This window comes from Lacerta agilis, chromosome 6 (assembly GCF_009819535.1).
Source record: "Lacerta agilis isolate rLacAgi1 chromosome 6, rLacAgi1.pri, whole genome shotgun sequence".
Taxonomy (NCBI): domain Eukaryota; kingdom Metazoa; phylum Chordata; class Lepidosauria; order Squamata; family Lacertidae; genus Lacerta; species Lacerta agilis.
The window spans coordinates 61,966,256-61,993,597 of record NC_046317.1 but is presented as its reverse complement, the minus strand read 5'-3'; the positions used below and the strand labels follow the sequence as shown (position 1 = coordinate 61,993,597).

Here is a 27,342-nt window from a genome sequence, read left to right as displayed (position 1 = left end):
TGCTGTGTGCTGTGCAGTGGCAGAAGTGCTCCTATAGTCCTATAGGAGTGGCTGCTGGGCTTGGAAGGGGCTGGTGGCAACCACCACAGCAGCAGCAAAGTGGCAGTGGGTGGCAGGCAATGCTGCAGTGCATGAGGGCTATAGGCTCGAAAGAGTGGTGGGTGGGCTGGGGGGACAGGCATTGATCTGCCACCTGTCTCAATCTGCTGCCTGAAGCAAGATGCTCACCTTGCTTGATTGGTAGGCTTGCCTTGATGGCAAGTGACAATTCTCACTGCCCTCTCCACCCAAGTAATGAATTGGACAGACTGAGTACAAAAAACAAAATCTTATTTGTGCCCCTGCAAAAAGTGTTTGCTTGCTACAAGAGAAACTGAAGACTAGATGGTATTTCCTACAGTCAATGCAGGGCTTTACAATTCCAGTGTTTTAAGGAATACTGGGCATGAGAAAGCAAAATTGTATTCTGCCGCCATTCCTTCCAAAGATCCTGCAGGGGTGCCGGGTTTTATTGAACAATTTAGCGCATGGCAATGCTCTCTGAGCTTTGCAAAGAATGGCATTTTGGGGGCAGCATTCTGGTGTCAGGCATTCAGAACAAATGGCAAAGTGATGCTTTCACAATCTGGCAGAATCAATTTGTCTCATTTCAAGTTTCTTCGCTGAACAAGGTTTTCTCCTTCAGTGATATGAAAGGCCTTAATATGAAATCCCATGCTGAAGTGTCTGATATTCTCAGGCATAAAGGTAGCCTTAACAGAAATTCACGTTTACCATATTGAATTGAATAGAAGACAACTGCTCAGGTTAATGTGAATTATCTAATGAACAGTGTGGTCTTATGCATGTACATTTCATTGCATTCCATGGAACTCATGGCCATATAAGTGTCCATAGGGTTGCAACCTACGGAGTTAGACTCTTAATAACAGTTTGTTTTTAAGCAATTTTCTTCTTCATTCAGATTGTGTCCAATATAGTGATAAATTTGTCGTGCACGTGGAGGAAAAAACTTAAACATGTAGCAGAGATTTCCCCAAAATAGACCAGAATCAACTGTACTTCATCCAGCAGAGCTTTACATGCTACTGAAGGCAAAAAAAACCCAACCCCCCCCCCCCCACCAAACACCAAATCCAGTACATATAGGATTGGCAGTCCATAAGAAATCCTGTTGCAGCACTTACAAAACTTATAAACTTATAACAAGACTAAACCTTAACACTAAGCATACTATGTAGAAAACACCACACCAAAAGGAAGAGAGATAGAAAAAGAAAGTAAAACCTGAACCATCCTGAGATAAGAGAACCAGTTCAAACTAGCTTCCCAGAAGGTATAACCCAAACAATCATGAAGCTTCTTTCATACAGAGAAGCTTCCAATAGCTTCCAAAATCCTCGTGTATTGATCAGGATAGGAAAGATCTTTACACATCAGATCAATACTTTCTGCACTAAGAAATGCAAACTGTCAAAATTAACATCAGTTAGTGGTATACTTTTTCCTCTGGCAAAATGTTTTGCACCAGCGGAACATGCTTGTGCAAAAGAATGCAGTAGCAAGTTGCTGCTAACTTTGCTGCATGGTAGATTGCGCAATCTGTGGCCCAACAAGTTGCCATTAGCACAACTTGTTGTGCAACCTTAAAACTCAGCTGTCTGCTAGTGCAAGAGCCCTTGCGCGTCCAGACAGAGAACATTGTATACAATTACATCCCTTTCAGCTGTACCTGTTCATTCCCTGGATGGGGCTGGGGTGAGGCACGGTGGTGGTAGTTTTGGCCTGCAAAGATGCACCGGCGGGAGCATCAGATTGTCTTTGCTAGGGCATCTGTGCAGCTCTCAGCTTGCCGTTACCCTACTCCAGCCCTGTCCAGGTAAGTTGTGTTGGGAGGATAACCCTTTGGCTCTACCCCACCACATCACTGCTGCTGTGGACAAATATCTGAAGGAAAAGCATTCCATGCATGATGAGATGCGAGAGCAAAAGCACCCAGATGAGAAGCAAGCACAAGGGTGTGGAGATTTAGTAAGAAGGCAATTAACAGCAGGACCAAAGAGAACAGAGAGAAGCTATGAAGACAGATAAGAACAGAAAATATGATGAAGACGAGACTTAAAGGTTAGAAGAAGCTGCTCTCTCTGTCTCTCTCTCTCTCTCTCTCTCTCTCTCTCTCTCTATATATATATATATATATATATATATGAAATACTAGAGGAAAGCAGTGAAGAAGATATCAGATAACATAACAGTGAAGCATTATAAGATAATTAAAGTGGGAAGAAAAAAATTAAGCAAGCAGGAGAGTTGAGAGCAGAGATAATAGGTTTAAGGTGAAATACATTTTAATAATCAATGTGGTGTAGGAAATATAGCATGAGGGTCTAAATAAGGGTTTTAGTACAATCAGTAGACAAGACAGAACTGAGATTGCAATTCTGTACACATTTCCCTGGGACAGGCAGAGCAATCTTAACCTTGGCAGAGTGGAGTGCTGCATCCCCAAACCCTGTCAGCTCCGTCTGGCCAGAATGCAGGAAGATGCAGGGTGTGTGTGTCCTTTTTCTGATGTTTTGCTACTCCAGCTCCAGGTGGTTTAGTGGTAATACAATAAGCAAAGTTGTGCCTCTACTGCAATGCAGCCTACTCCCCATCCAGTAGGTGGCATGTCTCTCTACAAAGAGAGGCCAGCAGAGAGGGGAATGCACAGTATCCTAACCCCTCAACCATCCAAATGAGGAATGGCTGGAATTGCACTGTAAACCCCATTGAACTTTAAGGGGACTTATTTCTGAGGAGGCATGCATAGGATTGCACTGTAAGTTTAAAAATATTAAAGAGAGAACTCACAAAAAGGGATCAGAGATAATGCCCAAGCTCTTCACTTGCTGAGACTTGGGAGTGATGTTGAGAAAGGAAAAGAAGGAGAAGGTAATGGAAGACATACAGCAAATTCGGCCTGCTTGTGACATGCTGAGTTTTGATAATGATCTGATATCCAAGCAGAAAAAGCTGTATTTGGTAAAGAATGAGAGGGGAGATGATCTGCAAACAGAGAGGTGCCATTTTGTGATCATTTTGTGTTATCAGTCATCTCCCTGCAGTCAATATATTAGTGGTACCTTTAGGGGCAGCTACCAAGCACTTTGAAGTGAGCTTGTATTCTCATAAACAATTCAGGAATACTATGCTAAGGAACTGGTGGGCTTCCAGATCTTGTTGGCCTCCAACTCCCATCAGTCCCAGCCAGTTTGCCGAGTGATTAGGGATGATGGGTGTTGTAGTCCAGCAACATCTGGAGGGCACCACATCGCCTACCCCATTCTAGATGTTTGTTAGATTTCAACTCCTATTATGCCTGACTCAATGACTGGGACTGATGGGAGTTACAGTCCAACAATATCTGAGGTGGGCCAGAGGTTCCCCAGCTCTGCAGTAATGGAAATACATGCATAACAGTGTAAAATGGGCTGCCAATCTTTCTGTTTTCCTCATCCCTTCCATAAAATATCAGATTTGCATAAAGCATATCTAGCTGTACTGAAAACATATGCCTTAACTGAGGTGATAAATTCTCATTAAATTAAATTAAATTAAATGAATTTGGGGGACCATAAATATGGATGTGCAGCAGGGAAAGAAGGTTGCCTGAAAACTACAATGAAACATATGCTCTTTGCTGAGCTAGCCTGAATGAGACTGGGAAGATTGAATCTCTGATGGCTGCTTACAGAAAATTCTGCTGCCAGCTGCCTTGCATATCAATACTCTTCCCATTGTACGCTCTGTTCAAAAAACACAAATGAAATATATATTTTCCCTCCAGTCTATAAAGACTCAATTCCATGTGCAATCACTGCTTTGAGAATCATGCAAGAACAGATATTTAGGAGGCCTGAAACCTCATCAAGCAGAAAACATATTTCAAAATATGTTTTCTATGGTAATCTCACCTCACCTTCCTACTTCTGCGCAAACATTTAAAGGGAACAAATGAGGCATTATGATAACACGACCTGATGCTGGTGCTCATTTGTGATAGGTAATCAATCTCACAGTGTATGTGAGATTGCCTACAGTGTATGTGTGTTAGGTCAGACAAAAGGAGTTACTACATATATTGTAAAGGTTAAGTATTTTATTTATTTATTTACACAGTAGCTTGTCATTAACCTGCTTTGGATAGTGAATATTCAAGCTTTCAGGCATTGCAAAACTGTTGTACTGAGAATGGCCAACACTAGCTTTTGCAGGAGAGATTGAGTGGCAAACTTGGTGACACTGTTAGGATCAGGGCACTTCTTCTTCTTCTTCTTCTTCTTCTTCTTCTTCTTCTTCTTCTTCTTCTTCTTCTTCTGCGATCACTCGTAGCAGAACACAGTCTTAACAGTGAGTCCGTAAGTGACTGTGGAGGCCAATTCTGGATCCACACGTCCTTCCACGGTGGGGACATAGGTTTCCGGGCAGGAGTTGATCATGGTGAGGGTTTGTCAAATGTGCCTTCCTCTTAGCACATTTCTCCCTTTTGTCCTGAGTTTGAGTGTTTTCAAAGTCCATGACGCCTTTGGTAAAGGCTGTTTTCCAATTGGAGCGCTTGCAGACCATTGTTTCCAAATTGTCAGTGTTTATACTACATTTTGTTAGAAAGAGAGAGTCTTTAAACCTCTTTTGTTGACCACCAGCATTACGCTTACCATTTTAAAGTTCGGAGTAGAGTAGTTGCTTTGAAAGAGAACAATCAGGCATCCACACAACATGACCAGTCCAACAAAGTTGATGTTGAAGAATCATTGCTTCGACACTGGCAGTCTTTGCTTCTTCCAGCACACTGGAATTAGTTCATCTGTCTACCCAAGTGATATGTAAATTTTTTCGGAGACACCTTTAATGGAATTTTTCGAGGAGTTGGATATGGTGTTTATAAGTGGTCCATGTTTCACAAGCATACAGAAAGGTTGGTAATACAATAGCTTTGTAAACAAGCATTTTGGTTTCCCTGCGAAAGTCACGATCCTCAAACACTCTGCACTTCAATCATAAGAAAGCTGCACTCTCAGAGCTCAGGCAATGCTGGATTTTGGCACCAATGTCGGCCCTTGTGGAAAGATAACTACCCAGGTAGAAGAAGTGATTGACACTTTCAAGTGTGGTGTCTAGAAAGCATTGGTCATCTTCCCATCCAAAGACTTTTGGCTGTGCCCATTAGATTGAGCTTCTTGAAGATTCATATATTCACAAATCAGAAGGTCAAAAACTGATCCTATGAAATAATGTATTCTGTTCTTCCCCTTATAGCCCAGATCACCGAATTCTATCTAGGTATTATTAGATTACACTTTTCAGAATGCATTTGATTCAATTCATCTTTTTATCCCCTTTTCTGTTGACAGCGTGGTTCTCTTTTTCCTTTCTAATTCATGTTGCTGGGATGCACTTTGAGAATAAATAAAGCCAATCTGTATCTTTGAAAAGTATTGCAATTTCCAAATAAATGGACATGAGCACTGCCAGTGCACATTCTGCCTATGGAGACAGTTTTGCTTTCTGGAGCAAGAAAGGCACTCCTCAGCCAGGCTGAAAATGACACTGCTGTGGGCAAGTTTACGCAGTATACAAAGATGCATGTAATATCTTAGTCCTTTCATGTATGCTTGTGATGATTGAGATTGGGGAAGCAGCACATAACATCTAGTTTGGTCCTGAGTTTCTTCAATTATATGAACAAATATGTATGCATGCATGTATGTATGTATGTATGTATGCATGTATGCATGTATGTATGTATGTAAAATATTTGTATATCACTTACACCCATACATATATACATTAAAAACCACATTAAAATGTAAAATCAGAGATCATCAACTAACTATCATAGAAGGATGTTTTCTTAATTGCTTAGCAGCATGGAAAAATATATATAATAGAGTGCAACTTAACATTGATTTTGGAATATTTAGGTACTTGCTAGATATAGCAGGTCACGGTTGCCAAAAGGTTAAAAAAGAGTGATGTTATATGTTCATTTCATAAACTACTTCTAGCTCATTAGGGATTGAACCCAGGACCTTCTGCATGCAACAGCCCTTCCCAAGTCAATGTAGAATTGTACTGAGCTAGATGAACTGATGGTGTGACTCTGTATAAGGCAGCCTCTTACGTTCCTGTGTCTGCACATTCAGTCTCTTCAGAAGTAACATCTGCACAGTCCTAATGATTTCCCCAAGGCTGCAGAATAGATTAATTGCAAGGGTGGGTCTTGGAACAAGATCTTCCAGAATATCAGGATCCATGGAAATACCTAACACCAAAGAGGGGCTATAGTTGAAGCAATGGGTGGTCAATAGTTCCTGGTTCCACAAACAGGCAGTACAGCAAGGTGGCAAGGCAGGGCAATGCAAAAGTTGGCACCCTAGAGATCAAGGTGTATGTTCAGCACCATGGATAGTGCTCCAAATATGAGCTAAACATCCAAGTTGTCTCAGCAAGGAGCAATGACTGAATTTTATAGCAGAGCTATGTAGCTATTGACTAGAATCCCCACCTCCAGAAGGTCAATGCCTCCTTCTGCAGCTGTTGACTCCTTCAAAGTAATGGGTTTCAACTGTGATGATCTCTCCTCGGGGTTCTCATGATCATCAGATTCTGGCAGCAGAGGTGTCTCCTTAGGCCAAAGCTTTCCAAACTTTTCACGTTGGCGGCACACTTTTTAGCCGTGCATCATTTCGTGATACAGTAATTCAGTTTTACTAGCAAACCGGAGGTTAAACTAGCTCCTTTCCAGACCCAGGAAGAGCTCAGTGAGTGTTCATGTGACACACCTACGCAGTGCAGCCAACACACTAACATGTCACGACACAAAGTTTGGAAAACTCTGCCTTAGGCTCTAGGGAAGGGGTCCACATGGGATGGACCAGGGTATGTATCCATCTCTTCTGTAGAGCTGCAGTTGCCTCCATGGAGTTGTGATTCGTGTCCATAACACAGAACTAAGTTCAGTTCTCTACCTATTGGACTACTCCAGCTCTCCAAGTGCCCCAGGTATTCCCTCCCTAGAGACATCTCATGCCAACCAGTCTAAAGGACCTGGCTGTCAAGGTAAACATCAAGTCAGTGGACCAAATGTGACTCTCTAGGCATCTCTGTCTTGTCCTCAGGATTCTCTCAAGGCCATACACCTTCTCCCGTAATTACATCCTTCACCAGCTCTACTTTGCATACACCGACACCTCAAGTGTTTTGGCCTGGCTGAAAATGCTTCTTACTTTCCTGCAAATATGTGCAGAAAGTAGCCAACTGTGCAAATGGAAAATTGATATTCATTGCTTAGCCCTTGGCCCTGCTACCACTGACATGTGACCCCCCCCCCAGAAGGTTACCCAGAACGGAATGCAGTCCTTGGGCTGAAAAAGATTCCCCACTTCTGCTTTAAGAAACTGCAACAAATGGGGTTTCTATTTAAAGAACAATTCTGCAGCCCCATTTCAGGAAAACTGAATAGAACATTTAATCATAACTTTCGGTTGGAGATTCCCAAATGCCTCACCATTTCACACATATTTTTCAGCGTTTCAAAGCATTCTGCAAAGAGTAACCAATCACTCTCCACAATCTTTTGAGGTGGGCAGTATTATGTGATGCTAAAAGCTAGAGACAAACAAGAAGCCTGAAGAGAGAAATGGTGAAAAAGTAAGGAACAGAATCCAACAGCAGTAACTTACCATGGTGACTAGTCTTGTAAGGGAGAAAATGGATGACACTTACCCATTTGGGAATTAATATTATATCTGGGCGAGTGTGGGGTTTGCCCCTACAGGCCTTTAAAGGGCATTCTGAGAATTCTGTGATTTACTGACCATGTTTCTTTAATAGTTCATGTATAAATCTTGCCTGGGTTCCTGCCTCTTCTTAATACCAAATTGAAAGCCCCTGGGAGCCAGATGGTCACTGAGAAGGAATATTACTCACAGCAGTCCTCTTCTTAGCCTGTTGGCTCAATTATTATTCTTAGGGAAACGGCAAAGAGATTTATCTGGTGGAGCTGCAAATAACACAGGTTTGGCAACAGCTCCCAACAGCTCGATTTGCAGCCAGCTGCCTTATAAACACAGGTCCTTTTTCTACACTGAGCAGGTTTATTGGAAGCAAAACAAGGATATTGCTGCATGTATTAATCCTGCCTACCTTGGCTATGATTGCATTTGTAGCATATATTGTACTACTCTGGTTTAAACTGTGCGGCCATTGTGCCGTCAGGCCTATAAATGTCTACATGCAGGAAGGAATGGATGGAGCCATTAAAATCTGATCTACATGGGGGGTATGAAGTTAAATCTGTCATATCATGTTAACAGGCAGATTTCAAATAGAAAATTGGGGGGGGGGGAGTTGGTCCAAGGGCTTCAGTGCTGCCTTTGTACCAATTTTGGAGCCAAATGAAAGTTCAATTGCTTCCCCACCCTCCCCTGCACCACTGTCTCCCAGCACCAGGACAGAATTGAAGCAGGAAGAGCAGAAGCAGCTTCCATGCAAGCCTAGACTCTGGCTACATGCGCACCTCATTGAGGGAAGGGACATAAACTGGCAGAGGGAGGGTTGTCTCCCAGTTGTTGTTGCTGCAGCTGCTCCATAGAACACAGACCTTAGGAACAGCTGCCTAGACACTAGATTGGTTTGCGTAGTTCTCCGGAGCTGTGTTCTCTTTGACAATAAAGAGTTGACTCCCTGCTGTGTGCATTCCTTGGCTGGGATGCAGCCTTGACACTGTCAAGAGTTAGAGTTATGTGATTTCCCCTTTCTCTCTCCACATGCAGAATCCTGGATGTCCCATTTCTGTACATTCGTTCATTTAAACATGGACACATTTAAAATAGCCGCCATTTTTTTTTTTACCTCACAAAGAATGTTATTTCACTCATATCCTGTTTGTGGACTTCCAATAGGCACCTGGATGGCCACTCTGAGAGCAGAATGCTGGAATAGATACACCTTTCCTCTGATCCAGCAAGATTCTTCTTATGTTCAGAACAAACATACAAAAACCACCCAGAGGCAACTGTTTAAATCAGTAACTTTGAAACTATATCATATCCCTGGGACACCTGGGGCTGCAAATACCAGTTGGTGGAAACCACAGGAGAGGAGAGTCCTCTTGTTCTCGAATCTTGCTTCGGTCGGTTTCCCACAGGCATCTGGTTGGCCACTGTGAGAACAGGATGCTGGACTAGATGGGCCATTGTCCTAATCCAGCAGGCTCTTCCTGTGTTCTTATGTTCCTTGGAAGCTTTTCAGGGGTTCCTCAAGGACAGGATCAATAATGTACTCTTGATCAATGCTCATCATTACTGAGGTTCTCCTTCAATCTGCAGCTGTAGGACAGTGATGGATGTACTCTAGAGTGTGCCCTTATATCATATGGGACTACTGCAATTGTGCACCCTAGAATGCATGTGCACATCCAATTTGCTGTAATACAAGAGCTCTTCAAGGCCAAATGACACAGTATATGGAATTGTGTATATGTTTTTTTTTAATAAAAAAAAACCCCAGCCCATCAACAATCCTGTTGGCCTATTCTTTCAGTGAAAAGCAGAACCAGATTTTCAGAGCAGATGCAATGACAGGAAACAGTACTTGTCCTTCCCAACTGCGACCACCAAAAACTGCTTCCCTGCCAACCACATTGTTCCAGAGGCACAGCTACTATAAGAATAAACAATGTGGACATGGTTCCTTGGCGGTAGGAAGATTGAAAATCATTGGTCTAAATAATAGAAGACTCCAAGTGGCAACCCACATACAGAGAAATCCATACAGGAGAGATTTAACTATATATTTTTGATGCATGATGACTCTGGGAATTGTTCTGAAATGAACCGCACTGAACTTAGGTCAGCAGTGTTTCCTATTCTTTTTCATTATAAGGGTAATAAGGGGCAGGATGTAACCTGGGTTAATAATTTCTAAGGCTGCCATCTTCAAGTATAAAGGAATTCCAATTGGGCTTGGCTAGACTTCTGACTGTTCATGATCAGGTTATAAAATTTTGCTGGGAGAGTTAAGCACATGTTTAGCTCGCTTTCCTGTTTGTATCAGGGTGACTTCAAAGCAATTAACTTTGGTTAGGTCATACCCAGGGACGCGGGTGGCGCTGTGGGTTAAACCACAGAGCCTAGGGCTTGCTGATCAGAAGGTTGGTGGTTCGAATCCCTGCAATGGGGTGAGCTCCCTTTGCTCGGTCCCAGCTCCTGCCCACCTAGCAGTTCAAAAGCACGTCAAAAGTGCAAGTAAATAAATAGGTACCGCTTTGGCAGGAAGGTAAACAGCGTTTCCATGCGCTGCTCTGGTTTGCCAGAAGCGGCTTAGTCATGCTGGCCACATGACCCGGAAGCTGTACGCCGGCTCCCTCGGCCAGTAACGCAAGATGAGCGCCGCAACCCCAGAGTCGGACACGACTGGACCTAATGGCCAGGGGTCCCTTTACCTTTACCTTTAGGTCATACCAATATCTGCTACAATTCATATTCTAGTTCAGCTTTTCCTCTGGTGATGCTCTGTTCCTTATATGCTGTAACTGTGTCTCGAGCAAAAGAGGTCTTCATTCTTCAGCACACTTCTCCTGAGCAGTAGAGGCAGCTCTGTTAACCAGTTGCTGAGGCTGCATACAGATGAACATATCTTCTTCAGCAGTGCCCTGGCTGTAGAGACACACTCACCATAGCAAGACATTCTCATGCCTGTCGTGGAACAGCAAACTGTACTCCCTCCACACCCAAATCAAGCTCTATGATGCCCCAAGGCTGCTCACGGTATTCTTGCACTGCAGCAGACATTTCATGCGCTCTTCAGTGTGGTGTATTGGTTTAGAGTGGTAGACTCATAATCTGGTGAACCGGGTTCGTGTCTCTGCTCCTCCACATGCAGCTGCTGGGTGACCTTGGGCTAGTCACACTTCTTTGAAGTCTCTCAGCCTCACAGAGTGTTTGTTGTGGGGAAAGGAAGGGAAAGGAGATTGTTAGCCGCTTTGAGACTCCTTAAAGTAGTGATAAAGCGGGATATCAAATCCAAACTACTACTTCTTCTTCTTCTTCTTCTTCTTCTTCTTCTTCTTCTTCTTCTTCTTCTTCTTCTTCTTCTTCTTCTTCTTCACCCTAGAAGTAAAAATACTGCCATAAACAAGTGAGACCCTGCATCAAAATGTTGCAGTGTGCAGTGCTTCCATTCAGGGTTCCAACCACTCCATCACATTCCCCCTCCCCCAGTTTTTATCTTCCCTGTTGCAGGGGCTATTGAAATTGAAAGAGACAGGAGAGAAGCACAGGCAACTCCCCATTTACACGTGACTAGCATGTATACGTCTGCTGATGTGCACATGGTTTTCTGGCACCACGAGGGCAGGTTTGCACAGGTCCTACTGACATGTGCAGTGCCTTGGAACGCAACCCCTGTGTAAATGGGGAGTTTCCTGTATGGGATTACCCCTCCTATTGTGCTGGCAGCTTTCTTTTCTTTTGATCCCCCACCCTACCAGTCTGTTGATGGGGGGGGGGTGGAGAGAGAGAGAGAGAGAGAGACCCAATTGGCCAGAAACCCCAAAAGTGGGACTGGCTTGTTAAATGACCTCAGTAGTCCCATTTGCTGGCTAAATTACTTGGGGGGAGATGTGTTCATTTATTGTTTCATAAAATTTATATACCACTTGATTGTAAACAAGCAAACAAACAAGCAAACATCAAACTTATTTGCAGGAGATGCAATTAGTGAAGGTCAAATGGTAAGGGGGATATTGGAAGGGAGAGAGACTTATGAAGGGAAAGCCCTTTTGGATAGGGAGGACTCTGAAGAATCTGAATCACAAAGCAGGCTCAGCTAAGTGGCCACCTGATGGACTAATGTGTGGGTCAGGTGTGGGCTTGCTTTGGAATTCCTGCCAGTTCTGGAGTTCCAAGGTCTGGCTTTCTTTTCTTCCCCTCACCCTCCACTGCTGCCAACCTGGCGTTTCCCCTGCCACTGCCACTGCCACACCCTATCCCAGTCCTGGCAAGCTGCAGTGCTACTGCAGCCAGGAAGGTGGTGCAGAGGTGGCACCTCATCTCACATGCCACAACTGGCTAATATAGCAGGGGTGGGAAACATGGCTGCCTCCATGGACCCTTGTGGTCAGCCATGTTTCTTTCCTATAAGGTATCCCCAGTAAGACATTGTACAGACAAAACTATGGCTGCATGTTTTTGCAGGGCTATTCTTTTTACCTTCCAATGCCAAGTAAAAACAGCTAAATGGTGCCCAACGGAACTTGGTGCCAGGACTTAGCACCAGGGTCTCTATCCGGGGTCTGTATCGCAGGCTACGTGGAGAAATCATAACAAAAAGTGTTCCTTGAGCCTGTGTGGAACTCGCTTCCCACATCATGAGATAACCGCTGCCCGACCCTCTAAACTCAGGATTACAGTAAAAGTCTTCAAGAGACAGATGACATGGCTGCCAAGCAGACTTCTAATTCCTGGATCTTCTCATCTTAGAAATTAAACGCTGGTGCCAAATAAGCAAACTGCTTTCCAACACTGTCCTGGAACTGGTTTTTCTTCTCATCATTAGAAAGGAGCAACAGTCTTTTAAAAGGGAATTATCTTCTGGAAGCTCCAAACAGGCAGTTCTTCAGAAGTCTTGTCAAAAACATTCAACTGCTGATGGAGCATGTGTTTCTCTTTGTTACCATATGAACCTCCCTCTGTGTCACGTACCCCAATTTATTGGCTATCGGTGCAGATAAATAAAGGCCTGTGGATATTGCTTTATTGCCACTATGCAAACTCTCTAAGTGGATGCTTCCATCCCAACTCCTAGGGGCCAAGGTCATAAAAGCCAACTCCTAGGGGCCAAGGTCCATTCACACACATCCCATTAAATATTTGAGGGGGCCAGCCCCCCCAGTTAATAGGCATTGCCATTCAAATGATATGCATGTACTACGTCTTATGATGAATTATGTTGGTCAGGGTTTACTCCCCCAACCCCCCAAAAAATATTTTATTCAAGTTGGCTTCCCAATCTCATTGAATATAAGAAATTATGGTTTGTGGACTTCAGAAACAGCAAGGAATCAAGGTAATTACACTAACAAGTGACAGCCTGGATTGCCATTCTGGAATTTCTGTAGTACAGGAAGCCAAAGGCTTAAACGACAAACAGAAGCTATTGATGCAAGGTGTGTTATGCAGGTGTGGATTGATAACAAGTCTTGAAATGTGTGAGCTATCTGCAGTATGCTGTTCATGCAGCATGGTTCCAGCTCACATAACTCTGGAAGGTGGTGATAATTCCATCTATGCTTATCACCAAATCTCAATTATTGTTGAATGTTGCCATTTCATCACTTCCATACACTGATCTGAAAACCCAGGCAGCCCTTTCAAAATTTGTTTTCAATGAACCAGCATCCAGCTTATGCTTGTGTGAATGGGAACTGTGTACTCCTGCTGTATATGGATTTTTGCAATATTTCATCCTTTGTGAGCTAAACCTCAGCTTCCCTATATTTGAAAACATTGGGGGGATGATTCCCACCCCCCATAGTACAAATATGTCTGAATAGATTATAACTCAGAAACTCAATAGAAAACTCTGTTTTTGAATTTTCGCTATTTGAATCCCTGCATGTACTGTATATGCTACTATAGCTGAAAGATTAAATAGTTCTCCCCTCCCCTTCTCAAACTTATTATCCTCTATATATGTAACTCCCAGGGCAGCATAAATGAAACTGAACTACAATAGCTATTTTAGGACTTCAGGCATCTTTTTATTTCTTTCCCACCATATCTCAGGGGCCACTCAAAACAGGTAACAGTACATCTTAAAGACATTTCAGCCTCATAACAAACTTGGTAAGTTCAGGAGAGAAACTGTGGCTTGTCCAAGGCCACACTATAGCTGCATTTGGGTGTAATGCTAAACTATGGTTTAGCAGTATGTAAACAAGCCTTGGGTTAATCCGCTCTGCTATGTCATCTCTTCCTCAGGTACAGCTGCAAGGAGGAAATTGGAAGATTTCACTTCTATTTTTTATATAATGACAGTTTATCATTATGTCAGAACCTGGAAAAACTTTCCTTACTCTTAATTGTGGCTTAGGGAAACAATCCAACTTCAGATGGTGGATTGTGAAGTTGGCTCATTTCCTGAAACCATTGTTAAGATTAGGGCGCCCATGTATTGATAAACTGTGGTTAACTGAACACAGAAGCAAAAAGCTTCCAATCTTTATCTTAACAGCCACACCAGGGGAGTGCAGGAGCATGAATCCATGCACATAACACTAAACCATCATTCAGCATTATGTCCAAACCAGACCAATGAAATTTTGTGGTTGGGCAAAGATATGAATCTTGGTCTCCCACTTCCAAATCCTGTCTTCTTCTGTTTCATGTTCACATGACCTATAACAAGCAAGTGGTTTGGATTAAAGTGGATAGATGTTTGTCACACAGTTGAGTGGCAAAGCAACTGCAATTTATGTGAAAGCTGGTAAAATAACACCACCTCCTAGCTGGCTGCGTGTTTGAAAAGACTATACAGAAATGACTAGGGGCTAGGCATTGAACTAAAGTGAGTGCTAACAGTGTGCTCCCTTTGCAATTCTCTACTTGGTATATGCTTTCCTAGGTATAAGGTTAAATTAGTCTAGACCCTCCTGACCTTAGTTCTGGGGAAAATGTAGCATACAATAAATGAAGGAGAAGGCAGGGGTGAACATTGCTCAAATTATGCTTATGCCATGTTGGCAGCACTTCCAAAGGGTTATCCGGAAATAACCGTGCATTAATAATACAGCCTGATTGCAGCAGTGATTAGGTATGAACTGCTCTGGCAGCTATCACCACGGGGCTATGAGATGCATTTCAGGAATGCTATCTCTTAGACAGAACCTTTAACATGCTCATCCCAATTAAGCTCAAGTATTTCTCATCAGGATTTGATGGAATTCTGTAGTGGATGGCTCTGCCCAGCAGCACATGCTGAGAAGCCTAGCTATTACATTCAGTCCCCTAAATTTGAACCATCTGGGTATGCGCTAACAAATACTGAATACCAGAGCAATCCAGTTATCCTGTAAATAAATTAGAATTTTCAGCCTCCAGTATGAGGGGTGTGCATCAGATTTTAATGTCTCCCAAATCAAGAAGAAAGCTGGACCACTTTGCACAGATTTGGGGCTTGTTCAAGCCACAGTGGGGCCTCTCCAAAGTGCCCTGAAATGATTTGGAGCAATACAGGGTTAAAAAAAAAAGTTGTGCAGTGTGTCTGCAAAAATTGAAACACAAGAGTAGGAAGAGGGGGGGTGAGCTCTTTTGTGACTTACAGGTCTAGCTACTTATCAAAGAGAATGTTTTCATAGAATTGTAGAATTGGAAGGGACCGCAAGGGTCATTGCAATTCAGTCACAATGTTTTGCAAATACTGAATACTGAGAAATCAGGGTTCAGGTCAGGGGTTCCCTGCCACTGATGTGTGTTGCATCTCCCCAGTCTGTTTTCTCTCCCCTTTCTATGTGTATTTCATGAAATTTTAAGCTGCTTGTGGAAAACTTTGCCTCTTACCTTATTCGCATAGTACAGTCAGATTGCAGTCTGAACATGATCATACATAATGCAAGTAAATAATGTTGTTGTTGTTTGTCTGCACATTCATACACCCACTCTCGCATCCCAGAAAAGTTGGATAACCAAAGCCCCAGAGTTGATGCAGTCCAATGGCTACTGCTTGGGGCAATTTTTATGATCAAAATGCTTCAGGTCTGCCATTACAGAGTGTGTGAAGACTCTTCTCAATAAGTTATCACACAGGGAAGTTAGATGTGCCTTTGAGACTCTCTCGCATTTTGTGTGTTATATGCGAATCTGGCTAATATGGTATAGCACACAGAAGAGAAATAAAATGTACATTAGCCTCAGCATAGGTTGTCCATTTGCATTACAAAACCTATTTAGGCCAAAGGCAATTTGGAGTCACACATGCAGAAACATTTAAGGAGTTGTGAAGTTAATGAGATGAGTGTGAAGAGTCTGGACAATAAAGCTGCTGTATCAGTTTCCATGTTCCTTTTCTAGACATTTGCTCCTAATATTCACCCCCCAAGAGGAGAAGGGGAAATATCTATGCAATCGCTGCTATTTTATTCTTGATTGGTCATCCTTCAAGGTTTGTTTGTCACGCTGGTGTGATAGTAGCCTCTGGATGACTTATGAGAAATCTTGTTTGTGAAGCAATCTTTATGAGGAATAGTGGTGGTAAAGATGATGCTTTAACATCTCATGAGATAGCTATCTAGGAGGTCCCAGTCTTACTCCTGAGTTTGCGGGAGAAAGAGATAACGCATATGAGAAAAGTTCTATGGTGCCACCTAGAGGTATAGAGAAGACCTCGCTTAAACGGTTCTCCACAGCAGTCATAGCATAACCTATCATACTGTTGTAAGGGCACAATGAACCACCCCATTCCAATTGCGAAGAAAACAAACAATGGAAAAGCTTTTAGGTATAGAGGAAGCTTAGAAGAACACAACCTTGTCCAGATCTCTTCCTCAGCATTCCAAAGGGATGCCCCATGCCTTTTCTTATTCCTGAAATACACCACCACCACCATCATTTATTGAGCTTACAGGTGAAACTCGAAAAATTAGAATATCGTGGAAAGGTTCATTTCTTTCAGTAATTCAACTTAAAAGGTGTAACTAATATATGATATAGACTCATGACATGCAAAGCGAGATATGTCAAGCCTTTATTTGTAATAATTGCGATGTTTATGGCGTACAGCTGATGAGAACCCCAAATTAACAATTTCAACTTTGGGGTTTTCATCAGCTGTACACCATAATCATCACAATTATAACAAGCAAAGGCTTGACATATCTCACTTTGCATGTCATGAGTCTATCTCATATATTAAACTCCAGTAGCTAATGAAAACAATTGCTTACATAAATGGACTTTTCTACGATATTCTAATTTCACCTGTATATTCTGCCCTATACCTGGGAGGTCTCAGGGCGGTTCACAGAAAAGATCACAACATATGTAGTCAAAATAAAAACAACAATCCAATAACACACACACACCAGAAAAGAGCCACATTTTAAAAGGGTATAGGATATAAAACAGATTGACCAAAGGCCTGGTTAAAAAGGAACATTTTTGCCTGGCGCCTAAGTGTGAGTAATGAAGACGCCAGGCAAACTTCCCTGGGGAGAGCATTCCACAGATGTGAAGCCACTGCAGAGAAGGCCCGTTCTCGTGTTGCCACCCTCCGCACCTCTCAAGGAGGAGGCATAACATCTTTGTTATGTGGAAACATCGACTAAAGTTCAATTTTCAAAGTACCCTTTAAAGGTATAACACAGGTAGCTTTTGTAGGAAGTTGCAGCAAAACCCAGTTTCTGTCATCTCAGGGAGAGTTTGTTAACGTAGGTCACTCGGCACTTAGCAATTCTGGCCTTGTCAGTAATCTGCAAAAGGTTTCCTTGGGAAGCAAAGGCTAAATATTGACCTGCTTCAAAGAGGGCACACATGCAGATATGATGAAAACCCCTAATTAATCCTAGTTATTTTAAGCCACATTTGACATCCAGCAGGCATTCTCTGGTGTTTGGTTGCTAGATGATGCAGAGGTACAATGATGGGTTGAGGGTGCCAGAACACCTGCAAAGGTCATTTTTACAGCACATTCCTACTTGGTAGAGGTGTGACAAGTAAATAGATAGGTAAGCAAGCAGAGGACAAAGGAGATTATTTTGGAACTGAAATTGCCCATTGTGGGTTGGAAAATATACCCGTGGTACATCCTCTAATCATATATTTCATGGTGCCACCTTGTAGAAGGAGCAACAATGATATGGCAAAGTGGGGTGGTTTGTTGGCTTAAGTTGGCATTTTCTATGATAGTTCAGTTTGTTTGAGATAAGAACATAGAAGAAGAGGCCTGCTGGATCCAGTCTAGCATCCTGTTCAGGTGGCCAATCAGATGTCAATGAAGCCCACAAAGAGGACATGAGCCAGAACCGGCATAGCCATTAGGCAGGGCAAGGACACTGCTTCAGGCAGCAGAAGCCCCGCAGGCGGCACACTTATAGATGCCCTGCTGCCTCCACCAGTGGTGGAGAAGCACCAAAATGGACTGTGTCCATTTTGGGTGAGAGCTCATCTGAAATTGGGTACAAGATCTCTAACTATTTGAGGCAAAATCTCATCCAAAATCAGCATAATGTTGCCCAAAATCTAGCTTGCTGGGCCAAAAATATCCTCCACCCTTGCCCTAGCCGGTGATGGAACCCTGGGAGCTGTCCTTTTTATAAACAGATTATTTATGTAATGTTTCTTAATAGGGCTGCATCATTTAGTGTTTTAATTGAATAGATTAATCACTCTTAAAACTTTTTGACAGACCAAAAATGTTTCTCCTCCAGTTAATTGGGCAGCTGAAGTTTAAATGTTTTTTTTTTTTTTTAAATAATCATTTATAAATGTTTGTAAAAGCTGCAGATGACTAGTCCCGTTTTAAAAGAAACATTCCTTGTTGCGTGCAGAGAGCTAAAAGCACTCTGGAGGCCAGTCCATTAGGGTGAATGGAGCACTGCCTCCATCAAGTGCCCACCTACCCGACTTCTTAAAACCAGGGCAGCGGGTGGCACTGCCTGTCAGATTTCTCCCCCTTAGACTCAGCATTGCTTCTGTAGAACTGGAGGAGGAAAAGAGGCTCCACATGCCATTTGCTCTGGCTCCACACACTGTTCGCCTTCCTGCTTTCTGCCCTACCAACACCAGTGCAGACAAGCCCCTGCTGTGAAAGCCTCACATCAGATGATGCCGGTTACATGTGCATCTCGTGAAAATGAATAAAGTATTGTTTGCTTTTTAGAACAATTATTTTTCTCCTGTAATTATTTATCTGGAGGATTTTTACCCCAGTAAAGAATCTCCCCCACCCCCAAAAAAGTGGATTACCAAGATTAGATAAGCCTGCCTTCAGGCTTAAAAGACATAAGGGGATGGGGAGGGATGATGGGGAGAACGATCAGGCACTAGTTACAAAGTTTTTATATGAGCCAGTTTAAATGGAAAGACCATTCCAGGAGAAGAGGAGACAAAAGTCGCTGGTCTCTCACCAAGGCCTAGAGCAGGCATAGGCAAACTTGGCCCTCCAGATGTTTTGGGACTACAACTCCCATCATCCCTAGCTAACAGGACCAGTGGTAAGGGATGATGGGAGTTGTAGTCCCAAAACATCCGGAGGGCCAAGTTTGCCTATGCCTGCCCTAGAGCATGGTCCTATTTCCTTTCCCTTCCTCCTCCTGTTTCAGACTGGTGTGATGAATAGCTTAAGATGAACACCTAAGTTAGTTGTTCTAAGACTAAGTTAATGAGAAGATTCATAGAATTGTAGGGCCGGTAGTGATCCCAGGGGCAGGGCTGTAGCTAGGGGGTGGGGAAGAAGGCCCCTGCCAGGAGCGCAGGCAAGGGTGGGGGTACAAAATCGGCTTAAAAATATGTCCATAAATATGTCTATAAATAAAAATATTGATTAGTGTGTGAGGAATTGAATGGGTGGAGGGGGGTGGAGGAGAGGCGGAAAGAAGAGCTAATTTGTCCATCGCTAAGGGGCGCAATCTGGACGGTTCTGCCAGGGGCACAAAATGACCTAGCTATGGCTCTGCCCAGGAGTCATCTAGTCCAACCCTCTGCAATTCAGGAATCAGAGCTAAAGAATTCCTGACAGATGGCCATCCAGCCTACACTGCAGATATCAGAACTTAGTTCCAGAAGATGATTTAAATATAGTCAAAATTATGACTACATGTCTGCCAACAGTGACTTGGCATCCACTCCATTCATGCCACATTTCATAGATGCATTTTCGCAGTTATAGAAGGCTAATGCATAGTTTCTCAACCTGTCACCATTTTCAGAGTGGTATTAGTGATGAGCACTTTGCTCCCTCTTGCTTTGCCTTGCCTTGTGGGAGGTGGGAGTTAAAAGGATCTAGAAAAGATAGAAAATGCAAAGGAGAAAAATAGAAGACATCTGAAGGCAGCCCTGTTTAGGGGAGCTTTTAATGTTTAACAGACTATTGTATTTCAATATTTTGTTGGAAGCCACCCATTGTGGCTGGGGAAACCCAGCCAGATGGGCGGGGTATGAATAAATTGTTGTTGTTGTTGTTGTTGTTGTTGTTGTGTTCAGGGCCGGCCCAAGACATTTTGGCACCTGAGGCAAACCACCTGAGGCTCCCCTCCCCACTAGGGAATAAGGGGTGAATGAAGACCTATATGCAGAACAAGGGGAGGGGAAAATAAAGATCTACATCAGGATCAGCTGCTGCTGTAGATCCTGCAGCCCGAGGTGGTTGCCTCAGCTTGCCTCATGGATGGGCCGGCCCTGGCTATGTTTGCTTCTTACCCATTTCTAATGCTCTGTGTTTTCTCTTTCGTTAAAGGAAAGTGTGGACCTGGGGGAGATCATGTTTTCCCTTTGTTATCTGCCAACTGCGGGTCGCCTCACTTTAACAGTCATTAAATGCAGGAATCTCAAAGCGATGGACATAACTGGTTACTCAGGTGAGTGTACCCTTGCTCAGAGCAAGGAATTTCTATATGTGATCTTGCTCCTGTGACGATGTATTTATTTCATTTATTTCACAAGAGTGTAACGAAACCTCAAAGTGTTTAACAAAAAGTTGTTGTCATTGGCCTCCGTCTGTCTCAAGAGACAATGGAGTGCACCTCTGGGGGTGAAGTGAAACTGCTGAAGAATCACAGTGGCTGCAGAGACCAGTAAGTCATAACTGCTGCCTCCCATGTTGTTTTTGCTGAATTAGCAGCACCGAAGTGACCTCCCTAGGGTGCAAGCCTGGGCAGTGTGTATGGAGGTCCTGCGCTGCCCAGATGAGAAGCCCCCCCCCCCCGGCCACCCTGATGTGGTTCAAAGGAAAGCAGACCAATACATTAGGCTTCTTCTTCTTTGGTGATCACTCGTAGCCGAGTAAGATTGTCTTCCATAACCACAGCTTAGCTGCAGGAGTTGCCAGAAGGAGGCATACAAGGCACCATCAAGCTGTCTTAGGGACTCTTCTCTGGATTTGTTTAGGATTCACTTCTTAGTTTTTTCTTCTCCTGAAGATATCCTGCAAGGCAGCAGAGGTTTAGGATAAGAGTTTTCCCTCTCCTTGGTGGGCTACTTTCCCAGGTTGACAAGCTCCATCTAGCCCTCATTTCCCTCTACAGTATGTGCAGTAACCACCTTGGTGATGGTTGGATGCATTATTGGTCCTGGCTGCTCAATCTGCCAGAGCCTGTCTTCACATGCAGGCAAAGTCCCTAACTCATGAAGGGTTTGAGACCCACCTGGTTCAACCTGCCAGTCGAAGCCCTTTCCCAGGGTGTGGCTGCTGTCACTTGCTGACAGCTTCTAGGAGCCACAGGTAGAGCTGAGCTCAGGGTGGGGGACCAAAGGTGGGCAAACTTCCCCAGAATGAGCACGGCGTGTCCCCCATCTAATACCCCATACATCCCAATTGACGAAAAGCATAAAACCATAAAATCATCAGTAAACTGAAAACCAAATAAAAACACAGGTCAACATTCTGCTGAGACAAAAATGCTTTTAGCAGGCACAGAAAAGAGTACAGTCAATAGGCAGGGAGTTCCAAGGCATGAATGGTGCCACTGTCTTGCTTTAATAATCAGACAATGAGTTTCTTTGTTATATGGATACCGTTCATTCAAACTAGCCATCAACAAAACAAAAGTATTTCCTTCACATCCATACAAAAGAAATTGTATGGTGCATTGAAGATTTTGGCTGGAGCAGGACAGAGGAAGTTCTTGAAAGCATTGTTGCTGAGACTGCATCACTAGAGCTAGGTCAGAATCCAAGAACTAAGTAGAGAAAGAGGGAGTATTAGGCAGGCTTTAAAGCTGGGGCTGATGGGAGTCTAAAACATGGGAAGAGCACCAGGTTGGCGAGGGCTGCTTCTTCCCCTTCACTCCACCTCCCTCCCTATTTCTTGTTGTTTCCTCAGTGTCAGATTTTAGCCAGAAAACCCTCGGGGCAGAGCCCTGCCTCCTGTAAGTTGGTAACACTCTATGAATTAATACAACAACAATCACAACAACAAAAAGGATAAAACAATAATTTCACACTGATTTCCATAGAGTTAAGGTGTGGCTAATTTTTGCAGGATCGCACCGTGTCTTCCTATACCCTCCACCACTTTCCCAGTCTGCTGTAGAGCAAACCAATAGGAGAAGTGAGCCAATGGTCAATCCAATTGATCTGATTGCGGATCTAATTGAAGCTCAGCTAACCCCAAACTGAGATTGCATCAGTTGGGTTTACTAATCACATCTTCTAATTCCTAATATTTCATGGACTTAATCTTTCAGGTGCTACAAGACTCTCTTGTTCTGTTCTGTTTTTTTTTTTGCTGTTTTGGATTAACACTGCAACTTCTCCACAAGTTCTGTTCCCTGTAGATTTGCCACATGGATTATTTGGAAAATGATAGAGCTTATATAAACACACACACATATATATATAATTCTTTTTGAGAACTTTCATTGTGCAGATAGTTGAGTTTCTGCTATCACAACTATTTTTAATGGCCCAGATTTCCACATATCAGTGTCTTGAGTATTGCTGGCAAACATTTTAATCTACAGCAGCAACAGCAGAGACTGTTTGGGCAGACAAACATTTCTGCTCAGATGGCATTTGATGCAGGTTGAATCACTGCAAATCCGTGGTTCAGAGGGAAAACAGCTCAGTAGCTCAGCAGTGATGGCCTATATAGTTACTGGAACTTCTAAATACGCAGTGATTTTCTCCAGCAGCCTACATAGAATTCAAACTATGTGGGAAACTCAGAAGCAATTTGCCGAAGTCAATCTCCGGGGCAGCTAGGGAGGTATTGCTGCCTTATTTTCCCTTCACTTTCCCCTGTTTCCATCGACAAAAAAGCTGCTAAAACCTATTACATTAATTCATTTCTTGAAAATAGTTCACAGGCATATAGCTTACCAGACACGGTGTACAAGGAATGTGTGCAACCAAAGAGCTGGAGGGATGCTCATGCATGAAGAACACAGGTCTCATATTAAAGAATAGTAAATGGACTGGTGGAGAAATTTAGCAATGAGCACAGGAAACAGGTCCAGAAGACTCTGTTGGAAAAGCAGTGATCTGTGGGAGAGCTGCATAATTACAAAATCACTATCTCCCCACAGAGAAGCTGGCCCACGTATACATACATTGCATGGTATTCAATTAAGTTTTACTCAAGAGCAGACCCACTGAAGTTAATGGACACCACTGTTAGATTCATCACTTCCAATGGGTGTACTCTTAGTACAACTTACTTGAATACCACCAATGGTCTCTGGATTGACAGACAGCTGATTTAATGCCCCAAAAGTAAAAAAAAAAAAAGAAGTTTGTTCTAACCCATACTTTTCTAGTCTTCCGTGTAATTCAATGAGTTCCATTGAATTTTGTAGAAAGAAAATTTGACAAACAAACAAACAAACAAACAAACAAACAAACAACAACAACCCCACCCTGTAAACACTTCCCTGCTGCAAAGCATGGGAGCAATAGTTATGACATCCCTACAACTGACAAATTAAGAAATCTGGCACACCTGAGGAAGTGTTCATCACTAGACTGTTACATGTTGGACCTGTAGCAAAGTGCTGCGATTTGGAGTCCCCAGGTTCCAGCCAGCCAACCAGCTGCATCCTTTCCGCAAATATTCTATGCCATTCCCCTTACATCCCCTCCAATGGCTACTCAGCATTCTGTGGCCACTGAGCATGCTCAGCCCCTCATTGAGCTATTTTGGTGAGCCCCTCTTCTCCCCTGCAAAATATCTGTACATTTCCCCAAGCCTAATATTGTGCATGGATAGTGCTGCTTTGTCTCGATGTGGATCCACACTCAGAAAAGGTTATGTTATGTTCTGACTCCCCTTTTTTGCGTGCACAGTTTTCATTGTTAACTAACCATAGTTGGGTTCGAATGATCAAACAGGATACTACTGAAGATGTGGAAGAAGGAGTGAGGTTGTGATGGCAATCCATGATCCCATGTGTTCTTTTTGCCCAGAGCCTATGTGCATGCAAACCCAGAGACTCTCTTCTCTTCCACTCCTGCTTCCACGTTCCATATCCCATTTGGTCATGTGAGCAGCAGGGATCCCGTGGATACTGGGAGGAGGATAAAAGGCCTTTCATCAATGCTGTCATTTTCCCTTCCTCCTGCTCTCCAGATCCTTACGTCAAGGTGTCCTTGCTCTGTGATGGAAGGAGGCTAAAGAAGAAGAAAACCACCATTAAAAGAAACACACTTAATCCTAACTACAATGAGGCAATAATCTTTGATATCCCTCCAGAGAACATGGACCAAGTCAGCCTGCTTATCTCCGTTATGGATTACGACCGGTAGGAGGGAATCTCTGTAATGCTTAAATCCCATTCGAGCCATTTCCTCCTTCTTGAGTTTCCATGGTGTGACTCACTTGATTACGTGACTGGGATGTGCAAGAGACAAGTCATGTTATTAGAAATATCAAGCTGCACTTCTTGCTTCTCGAGTATTTCCCCTTTGGGTCAGCAGGGCGTGTTCCTAGGATTTAATTGGCTCTGGAAAGAGCATGCCTCTGGCTTCCTCTGAAGTCGTGAAGTCCATTGGTGATGGGGACAGGAGCATAAATTACATGCTCAGCTTCATGCTTGAAGATTCACATGGAGACCAGTCCTGATAATGACAGCATACACTCCCTATTTACCAGGAACAGTCCTTATCCCATTTGCAGAAATGTCTCTGATTTGCCTATGAGGCTTGCTGTATTCTGTTCTCATTTGTAGCTTCAGCAAGAAGGGTGGAAGAAGCAGAAGGGACGGGTTTAAATGCATCACTGTGGCAAAATAAAGCATGTCTAAAACATGTTCCGTGTGTGGTTACCCCTTTCAGAGTCGGCCATAATGAGATTATTGGGGTTTGCCGTGTAGCAAACAATGCTGAGGGACTAGGCCGAGACCACTGGAACGAAATGCTGGCTTACCCACGGAAACCAATTGCACACTGGCACCCACTAGTAGAGGTGAAGAAATCCTTCAAGGAGGTATGTAAAGTATTTAATAACTTCATTTGAATATATGTTTTGTAGGCCAAAATTATTTCTGGAGAAGCTTCCACTTGTATCTTGTGGATTTTGAAGAACACCTTACCCAATAACAAGCTTTGTAGCTCTACTATAAAAGCAAGAGTTAAGTTTACAGATTCTGTTGGTATGGTTGTGTTGTATTCATGCACACCTCCCTACCCATGTTTTGGCTCTGGAAACCTGCAGCAGTCCTTAAGCATTTTGGCCAGGCTTCAACTTGCACAGAACCTTGTTAATAGGCCAATTCATTTTAACCAGCTCAAATGTGCAGCTTTAATCCTTTTTAATATCAGAGCAATGCACAAAACGTGCCTACTTGCATGGACTTTGAAGCTGGGAATAACGTAGAGAACCGAGTAAAATGGAAGGAGTTAATGGAGCTGATCTTTGCTGAAGCAGAAGTACATAAGTCATCTGCAGCCTCCAAAACTGTTCAAAATCTAATATGATATCTACAGTAACATCTGCAGAACACGATGCTCTAGTGGCCAGCTTCTAGGAGATATACCCTACTATTATCATTTAATCACTTTTTTCCAGAAAGGTGAACTCAAAGCGATTTACAAAATGAACATTAAAAGCAAGTGTAAAGCAAGAGTACAAGCAACCTAAAATGCACCTATACTGTGTATAAAGCAGAGCCAATTCAACCTCACCTACTAAAAGATAAATAGAAATTCAGATCCAAAGGCAGGATGAATGAGAGCAGTTTTGCTTGGTTCCTAAAGACAGATAGAGATGGCACCAGGCATGCCTCTCTGGGGAGAGCATTCAACTGAGCAGGCCCTTTCTTATGTCACCACCCTCCTATCCTAATTAATTAGCTCCCAATGCAGTTGTGCCGGGAGTGCTGTTGTGTGCTGAGACCATCTCTTACCCAGTCAGCAACCTAGCCCCTGAATTCCGCACCAGTTGCCGTTTCCATACCATCTTCAAAGGCTTCCATCAACGGATTAAGCTACAAAGCAAACCAATAATTGTGCTTCCCCAAATGGGGAAAGAAGCAAAGGAAGCACAAGGTACACCTCCAACTGACAGTATTTTTTTGGGGGGGGGATTCAGGTGCATACCAGGAAATTTAGCTTTGCAAAACTAAAGCACCAGTGCAACAAATCTGCTTTAAAAAAAAAAAACCCACAAAAAGCCCACCCTGGCATTTTGTGGTTTGAAAAGTGTTGAGGAAATGCACTGAAAAGTGTGACATAAAGAATTGGTTAATAGAAAGTCATATAACCACCAAGCGAGCAAATCAGAATGAATTATCATGTTTATTATAATGTTTATTTATACCCCACCTTTCCCCCTGACAGGACTCAAGGTGGCTTACATATAAAAATGAGAACTGCTAAAACATTTTTAAAACAATCATAAAAAGCAAGTAGACATTGTTAGAAGTAAAACTATATGCATATATTAAATATATTAAAATGAAGACTCAGTAAAGACTGGATACAATCTAACCTCCATGTAAGTTTTGTGTCAGCAAACTAGGGTGAATGTTCAATAGACAGGACATCTGGAGTTGCTGAGTCAGTTGCAGGATGCCTGCACAAAAAAGTCCACAATTATGACTCAGTAATGTTCCTATGGAAGGGAATAAAGGAAGAGCAATGAAGCCTGGGTTCCCATACATATAGGACCCAATGAAACCCCAAATTGATACTGAACCACCTGTAAACTGTCTCCTTAATACAAAACACAGGAAAATTCACGGCACTTGGCTAACTTCACCTGTATCAGCAAGACTACCACGATATGGGGTCATTGTGTTTGGTGGTCGTAAAGTACAGCCAGGTACAGATGCAAAGAAGGATGCCAGTGTCTAGATGTCTATTTGGTTGATACACCAGCTCTGCCACTATCAATTTAATGTTAACTCTTAAAAAAAAAAGATTCAGCAGAGAACACACCGATGTACCTCTCCATCTTCCTCCCACACTTTCTCTCTCCCCTTGTTATTTGTTGATTGCTGAGCAATCCCATCAGGGACAAGAAGCTGCTGTGATCCTAGAACAAGTACTTCCAAGTATATGTATGCTATGCATCCACCACTAAGTTTTGGTCCCTGTTGTTTTGTTTTGGTAGGAGAGTAAACAAAGCAAACAAGAAACTGCTTGGAACATA

General features: G+C 43.0%; 1 protein-coding gene across 6 annotated transcripts in view; it reads left to right on the top strand.

The window, feature by feature from the left end:
* Positions 1–27,342, top strand: part of SYT6 (synaptotagmin 6) — a 150,061-nt gene that overhangs the window by 109,427 nt on the left and 13,292 nt on the right. For all 6 annotated transcript variants that reach the window (XM_033153005.1, XM_033153002.1, XM_033153003.1 and 3 more), the window contains exons 4-6: positions 20,494–20,614; positions 24,322–24,493; positions 25,026–25,176. In XM_033153005.1, coding sequence (XP_033008896.1) covers positions 20,494–20,614; positions 24,322–24,493; positions 25,026–25,176 — 444 coding nt within the window. The remainder of the gene's footprint in view (positions 1–20,493; positions 20,615–24,321; positions 24,494–25,025; positions 25,177–27,342) is intronic.